Source organism: Thalia democratica, chromosome 4 (assembly GCF_965202585.1).
Source record: "Thalia democratica chromosome 4, ktThaDemo2.hap1.1, whole genome shotgun sequence".
Lineage (NCBI taxonomy): Eukaryota > Metazoa > Chordata > Thaliacea > Salpida > Salpidae > Thalia > Thalia democratica.
The window spans coordinates 7692941-7701257 of record NC_139168.1 but is presented as its reverse complement, the minus strand read 5'-3'; the positions used below and the strand labels follow the sequence as shown (position 1 = coordinate 7701257).

Sequence of the window (8317 nt, the reverse complement as noted above, 5' to 3'; positions counted from 1 at the left end):
ATTTATACACTACTTTTTGATACAGCTTCAAATTAACTCCATTGTGCTTATTCCAATAAAATATTTTGGGTTCGAGTTTCATTGATAGTTGCCAAAACATCGATTATGAAAATAATTTTGTTATGTATACTCGAAAATGTAATAGTATCCAAGTGGAATCATGGCGGAGAGGTCACCACCGGTGCCTTCCAATCCAGAGACCCGAGTTCGAGTCCGCACTGGAAAACTTTTTAACTAACAAAATTTCGTTGACTTTTTTAATCTTATTTTTTTAGTTTAACTATTTTCAATAACTAAGAATTTTTACTTTAATTAGCATCTATGTTACAGCTCCTAAAAGGTAGGTTACTTTTCTTCATTTCTATTTTTTTTGTGAACTATTTTCTTGTTTTATAGTTAGTATATATAATGCCTATACTATTTATCTTTTAAACTAATTATAATAAATAATATAACAAAGTTAATTTTATAAATATTTATTAAAAACGAATAACTGAATTAACAGCTAAGGCGGTAAAAATTGACAATAAATCAAAAGAGTATAAAAAAAAAGATCTGATAAAAGTGACACTGAAAAAGAAGGTGATCACAAGTCTGAAGTCTGAAATTAATTTATAAAAGTTATTCAGAGAAACTTGAGAAGAGCTGATTAATGTAGTACAACTGTACAGACAATAACACAATTATTGCAATTAGAAAAACGACTTGTAACACACTTGCAATGGTTGCGCACCTTTGCCTTCTTTCGCCTTTTGCATCATCATGAAGTTTATCAAAATAGTCAAAGCGCTTGACAATGTTATCAAAACGGTTTTGATTATCAGCTGCACTTTGATCAAGCGAATCAAAGCGACTTTCATACGTTTTGAGGTTACGGTCTATTTGCTGCTTAAGTTCTTCCAACAGCGTGTGATCTGACTGCTGATTTCTTATGACCCTGCTTAATGTGGAGTTTACGCGATTGAAATCGAGCATAAGCAAGTTGTAATTACTGGTGTGGGTTCTTTTTGAAGGTGACTTCCGAGAAATCTCGAACCAGGTGGATCATAACCACGTGTAGGACCAAAAACGATGGAAGTACTATTTTTTCTAGAAGCAGTTAAATCAGTACTAGCCAAGTACTTTGTAGGAGCGATATTTGTCGTAGAAGGTGCTTGGTTGGTCTTATAAGGTCTCTATTTGTATTTTATTAAAAAACGTGCTTTAAGCAGTTTTAATTAATCTCGTTTGTAATTTAACTTAAATTTCAAGTATATTTTGTGATACTCGATTATGGGGTAACTCATAGTTCGTTTAATTTGAGGTCTAATTTAAACTTTATATTTATAATGAACAGTATAATTTTATTAAAAAACGTGCTTTAAGCAGTTTTAATTAATATCGTTTGTAATTTAACTTAAATATCAAGTATATTTTGTGATACTCGATTATGGGGTAACTCATAGTTCGTTTAATTTGAGGTCTAATTTAAACTTTATATTTATAATGAACAGTATAATTTTATTAAAAAACGTGCTTTAAGCAGTTTTAATTAATATCGTTTGTAATTTAACTTAAATTTCAAGTATATTTTGTGATACTCGATTATGGGGTAACTCATAGTTCGTTTAACTTGAGGTCTAAATGAAACTTTATATTTATAATGAACAGTATAATTTTATTAAAAAACGTGCTTTAAGCAGTTTTAATTAATATCGTTTGTAATTTAACTTAAATTTTAAGTATATTTTGTGATACTCGATTATGGGGTAACTCATAGTTCGTTTAATTTGAGGTCTAAATGAAACTTTATATTTGTAATGAATAGTATATTTTTATTAAAAAACGTGCTTTAAGCAGTTTGATTTAATCTCGTTTGTAATTTAATTTAAATTTCAAGTATATTTTGTGATACTCGGTTATGGGGTAACTCATAGTTCGTTTAACTTGAGGTCTAAATGAAACTTTATATTTTTAATGAATAATATATTTTTATTAAAAAACGTGCTTTAAGCAGTTTTAATTAATATCGTTTGTCATTTAACTTAAATTTCAAGTATATTTTGTGATACTCAATTATGGGGTAACTCATAGTTCGTTTAACTTGAGGTCTAAATGAAACTTTATATTTTTAATGAATAATATATTTTTATTAAAAAACGTGCTTTAAGCAGTTTTAATTAATATCGTTTGTCATTTAACTTAAGTTTCAAGTATATTTTGTGAAACTCAATTATGGGGTAACTCATAGTTCGTTTAATTTGAGGTCTAATTTAAACTTTATATTTATAATGAACAGTATAATTTTATTAAAAAACGTGCTTTAAGCAGTTTTAATTAATATCGTTTGTAATTTAACTTAAATTTCAAGTATATTTTGTGATACTCGATTATGGGGTAACTCATAATTCGTTTAACTTGAGGTCTAAATGAAACTTTATATTTATAATGAACAGTATAATTTTATTAAAAAACGTGCTTTAAGCAGTTTTAATTAATATCGTTTGTAATTTAACTTAAATTTCAAGTATATTTTGTGATACTCGATTATGGGGTAACTCATAGTTCGTTTAATTTGAGGTCTAAATGAAACTTTATATTTGTAATGAATAGTATATTTTTATTAAAAAACGTGCTTTAAGCAGTTTTAATTAATCTCGTTTGTAATTTAACTTAAATTTCAAGTATATTTTGTGATACTCGGTTATGGGGTAACTCATAGTTCGTTTAATTTGAGGTCTAATTTAAACTTTATATTTATAATGAACAGTATAATTTTATTAAAAAACGTGCTTTAAGCAGTTTTAATTAATATCGTTTGTAATTTAACTTAAATTTCAAGTATATTTTGTGATACTCGATTATGGGGTAACTCATAGTTCGTTTAATTTGAGGTCTAATTTAAACTTTATATTTATAATGAACAGTATAATTTTATTAAAAAACGTGCTTTAAGCAGTTTTAATTAATATCGTTTGTAATTTAACTTAAATTTCAAGTATATTTTGTGATACTCGATTATGGGGTAACTCATAGTTCGTTTAACTTGAGGTCTAAATGAAACTTTATATTTGTAATGAATAGTATATTTTTATTAAAAAACGTGCTTTAAGCAGTTTGATTTAATATCGTTTGTAATTTAACTTAAATTTTAAGTATATTTTGTGATACTCGATTATGGGGTAACTCATAGTTCGTTTAATTTGAGGTCTAAATGAAACTTTATATTTGTAATGAATAGTATATTTTTATTAAAAAACGTGCTTTAAGCAGTTTGATTTAATCTCGTTTGTAATTTAATTTAAATTTCAAGTATATTTTGTGATACTCGGTTATGGGGTAACTCATAGTTCGTTTAACTTGAGGTCTAAATGAAACTTTATATTTTTAATGAATAATATATTTTTATTAAAAAACGTGCTTTAAGCAGTTTTAATTAATATCGTTTGTCATTTAACTTAAATTTCAAGTATATTTTGTGATACTCAATTATGGGGTAACTCATAGTTCGTTTAACTTGAGGTCTAAATGAAACTTTATATTTATAATGAACAGTATAATTTTATTAAAAAACGTGCTTTAAGCAGTTTTAATTAATATCGTTTGTAATTTAACTTAAATTTCAAGTATATTTTGTGATACTCGATTATGGGGTAACTCATAGTTCGTTTAACTTGAGGTCTAAATGAAACTTTATATTTTTAATGAATAATATATTTTTATTAAAAAACGTGCTTTAAGCAGTTTTAATTAATATCGTTTGTCATTTAACTTAAATTTCAAGTATATTTTGTGATACTCAATTATGGGGTAACTCATAGTTCGTTTAACTTGAGGTCTAAATGAACAGTATAATTTTATTAAAAAACGTGCTTTAAGCAGTTTTAATTAATATCGTTTGTAATTTAACTCAAATTTCAATGCCATTATACGTCTTACTAAAGAAATATTTGTTATTCTATTTTAAACTATACAGATATTTATTAATATTCAAATGTTAATGATTAAATAATAAGTAGTTTATTTACATTTTTGTTAAACAGGTATTACTACCACCAGTGGAAAAATGATTTTTACATGAAGCCTGACATCAAATTGTGCGACCTTGGCTCTGTGTACTGGGAGGAAGAATTCGACTATGACGTCATAACAACACTTCAGTACCGCGCTCCTGACGTCATAATTGGCCACAAGGTTGTTTAAGTAGATTACTCAGTAAGTAAACTACTTTACTTAAACAAGCAACTTATTATAAATAAATATCTTTAAAAGAGTAAGCCATTATCTTCAAAAGAAGTATATTCTTATAAACCAAGTACTTGTATGTTTTGCCTTGTAATTAAACTAGGATCTATAAATTTAACATTAGTTTTATTTAAACAGATCGGGTATCCATGCGACGTTTGGTCGATCGGCTGCACTTTGTTCGAACTTTTCACAGGAAAATTACTTTTCAAGGTGGATACTGTTCAGGAACTTTTCAGGATGATCCACTTGATGATTGATCCTTTTACTCAACATGAAATTAAGAGGATAAACTTGAAATTGTCCGAAGGTGATAAAAAGAAGAAAGTTGGTCAAAAATTGTCAAAGGATGAAAATGAAATAGATTTTTTGAAAGAGCCAGAGTTTGCATACATAAAAGGCGAAGTTAAGAAGATGGAGTCTTATTTTGATAAGAACGACGCTGGAGAAAAGAATTTGTTGAAATTGATTGTTCGCATGCTAAATCCGGATCCAGTAACAAGAGTGAAACTGGAAGAACTTATTTAAATAATTATTAGTTATTTTATCTGATCTAAATTTTTAAAGCTGTTAAAAAAGTAGAATGTTTAGATTTTTAATTACCTTAAAAATAACCTCAATAAGAACAGTAATTTATTTGCATATTTTTTTTCAATATCTTAACACCACTATTTATTTTGCACTTTGACTTCCTAAAATTTTTATCATTTACTTATATATAAAACCTTGACATAATAATAATAAGAACAATAAAGTGAGTTGTAATATTTTACGGTAAACTTCAATTTTTCAACTAATAAAACAGATGGTTTGTAGTAACTAATTAAGACTTTTGAAAAAGTCATAATTTTTGCTGATATTGTAATAAAGTTCAAGTTATTCAAAAATTAATTGAAGGGTCTGAACTGACAAACAGTATAAAATCATATTTAAAAAAAATATCCTATTTATTTCCTTTTTATGATACTTGTCAAAAAGGATTGAAACATAAATTGTCTGTTAAAAAAATCTTTTTATAAAAATATTGTTAACTTAACAGAATTTATACAACTAAATAAATAATTTTTAACAGCTAATAGCATTATAATATTGTTAATCTATCTCAATAAACTATATTTAATAAAAAAACAACTCTATAACAAACTAAAAAAATTAACTCAGTAGTTTGTTTGTATTACGAGAATAAATGTCAAAACTTTAATTATAAGAAATTGCATCATCATACCCAATACATACTATTAGTGAACCTGATAAACAAACGTCAACTCACATAAAGGTTTTCAAAAGAGTTTAGTTCAAAACACGTCAACATAAGTCCGAATTCACAGCATTATTGAATTAGTATAATGTCATATTAGTCAGAAACATGTTAAAAAATATACTTTTCAATAGTTATCATTTATTTTTTCATTTGCTTTTAATATGAAAAGGTTCATTGTATTGATAGCTTTTAAAGCTTTTCAGTTTATAAAACACCTTTTGCTAACATATTTTGTTATTCACTCAAAAATAAATAATAAGTTCTTTATGATATATTATCATATAATAATAAATATTTTGGACTAAGTTTAGTAATGTTTTATAATTTGAATGAAGTAATACAAAATCTCGTATTACTTCAGATTCTGTGCCGTAATAATTTTTTCCGAAAACTTTATGACCGCTGTTAAATTGTTTATTTCTTGCGTATTTTTCATTAACATCAATTCTTAAATGTTTTCTCTAAATTTACAAAATGAAACAATATTAGACAATTTATTAATACTTTTCAACAAAAATATGAATTATATGCATAATGTAATAGCTAGCGTACAAAAGTTTTAAAGCTTAGCAGTGCACTAGTTTTATATTCACAACACCCAATAAAGTAGAAGACTTGCTCTAAAGAATTTTTATTTAAGATATTCTAGTTCAAAAAAAGCAAACATAAAAAGCTGTAAATTTATAATTTCATATTGGTAGAGTTTACTTTAAGGTCAGTATTCAAAATTAGTTGTAATTAGATACGTACTAGATACGTACTTAAGCGAAAACCTACTGTACTTGGTTAACTTTTAAAAAAGTTTTATATTATTGTTTTCAGTTCAAATTACTTAAATCGGTAAATCATGTAAGATACAAAACACTTCTATTTAAAACACACATTCTGCCTTAGCACCTGTCAAACCAAACTGTACACAATAAAGGTAATATAACTGCCCAGAAAAATATAACCCTCTTAAGATTACTTAAATTATTAAAAATACTTAAAAATAAAGTAAATTGCTATATTAAATAAAGTAAATTTCGATTGTTTCATACTTGAAATTATTTTATAGCTACATAAAAGTTTTTCAAAATCTAAGGTAGAGGTTGGCAGCCCTTTATAAATAAGTTTAAAGTCTTCACAAATATACTTCAAAGTCTTCACAAATATACTTAATGTTATTTCATTTTAATTTTTTTGTAGTTTTTCTCAATGTTAATTTCAAGAAAGGCCTAATCATTTAAAGTCGATAGGGCTGATTTCTAGACATTTTGTAGACAAAGTGGTAAAGACTTATTTTGTCACTTAAAAATTGAAAATTAATTGATGATAAAATTAAAATTTTAACAACTGTTTGTCTATACAAACAATCAATATAATATTTAATTTTCGTTCGACTTGTTTATATGTACTTCGCACTACAACATATTTTTATAATTGATTTATTTTTATTCAATCATGCATCACATTGTATTAGACAACATTTTAACAGTTGTTGTATTTGAAACCTCCTATCGAATAGGTGCAGGTCTCGAGGCAAGACTTCCAGCTTTCCTAGTGTCAGGTATGCTATGATGACAACATTATTCGGTTTAACTGTCAATACTAGACCTGTTTAAATAAATATAACAAGTATATGTGTTTCAGCTTTAAAATAAAAAAATATTTGTATTTATTATTCATAGTACGAAAAAAACGTATTGTACTTTTTTACTACTATTATTATATACACAGTAACCGTAAAGTTGATTAAAAAATTTAAGTTATTATAATAACAACATTCACTAATTCTAAAACACAGAAAACTATAACAAAAGTTCAAAATAATTTTATAAAAATATAACTTTAAAGCTACTTATACTATTAACTTAAAACTATAACGAGGTAAAATCCATATTAGCTTGAACATTATCTAAAACTTTAGCTGAACAAGTAATAATAATCGCTGAAAGTTTACATTAGCGTTTATTGTTACCTGTATGAACCATATGCTTTCCATTGATAAATTTAACATGGTTACCAACATTAAATTGTTTCCTGACCTCGTTGCGCTTAAAATTCCAGAGACTCCTCGGACAAAAATAAATTTTATTTCAGCTTTCAACTAGTTGACTTAGTTTACAATTACTGTATATAAAACTTATTGTTTGATAAAGTTAATAAACTTATAATTTTCTCTTAACTTATGAAAGTTTGACGAAATATACTTTATTTTAATAGTTTTTTGAGTTTACGAGCTAATGTTGGCTAACCTTAAACTCTAGGTGACTTGGCAGCATTGTGACGTCAATTTTAGTGATTTTTCAAGTCAAACCAGACAATTCTCCTTTACCAACTCTCACCAAGTCTCCTGGGCAAGTAGATCAACTTCGTCAACTGGCTGTGACACTTTATTTTAAACGGATAAATGCTTTTTAAAATAAAATTTGTTTGCATTTTTATTTACAGTTTTGTTTAACGAAATTGTGTACACTATAGAGTTTAAAAATAATTGGAAAACAAACAGATAGTTGAAGATGGTTTTGATAGATTAGCATTAAAACTTTATTTATATAGCATTCGACAGCGTTAGTTTTTGAGTTGATTCAAACTTAAAATTTTAAAATCCTTCTAAGACTATAAACCACAATTAATTTATGTTTTTATTAAAGTTAATTTAATAATTTAGGGTTAAGTACGGGTGTTGAGTAGCTGATTTTCGGTCTGTTAGCTGTTATCAGCAGTTAAATTAATAAGTGTATTAGCAAAAGAATATTAGTCTTTATTATCATTCAATGTATGTAGATAGAGCTATCAAAACTAACTTCTTATATAGCTAGAAATCATTAAAATAATATTAACTCTTTT

General features: G+C 26.0%; 1 protein-coding gene across 1 annotated transcript; it reads left to right on the top strand.

Annotated features, from left to right (window-relative positions):
* The first annotated feature begins 1071 nt into the window (after positions 1 to 1071).
* LOC145832980 (dual specificity protein kinase CLK4-like) lies at positions 1072 to 4752 on the top strand. The gene is made up of 3 exons (XM_082940183.1): positions 1072 to 1157; positions 4023 to 4173; positions 4363 to 4752. The coding sequence occupies exons 1-3, from the start codon at positions 1072 to 1074 to the stop codon at positions 4750 to 4752; spliced, it is 627 nt and encodes a 208-aa protein (XP_082796309.1).
* The last annotated feature ends 3565 nt before the right edge of the window (positions 4753 to 8317 follow it).

Excerpts from the sequence above, each read along its gene's own strand:
- LOC145832980 (XM_082940183.1), top strand. The coding sequence starts at position 1,072 with ATGGAAGTACTATTTTTTCTAGAAGCAGTTAAATCAGTACTAGCCAAG. Across the intron at positions 1,158-4,022 it reads TTTGTCGTAGAAGGTGCTTG|GTATTACTACCACCAGTGGA; the intron begins GTTGGTCTTATA and ends TTTGTTAAACAG. Across the intron at positions 4,174-4,362 it reads ACGTCATAATTGGCCACAAG|ATCGGGTATCCATGCGACGT; the intron begins GTTGTTTAAGTA and ends TTATTTAAACAG.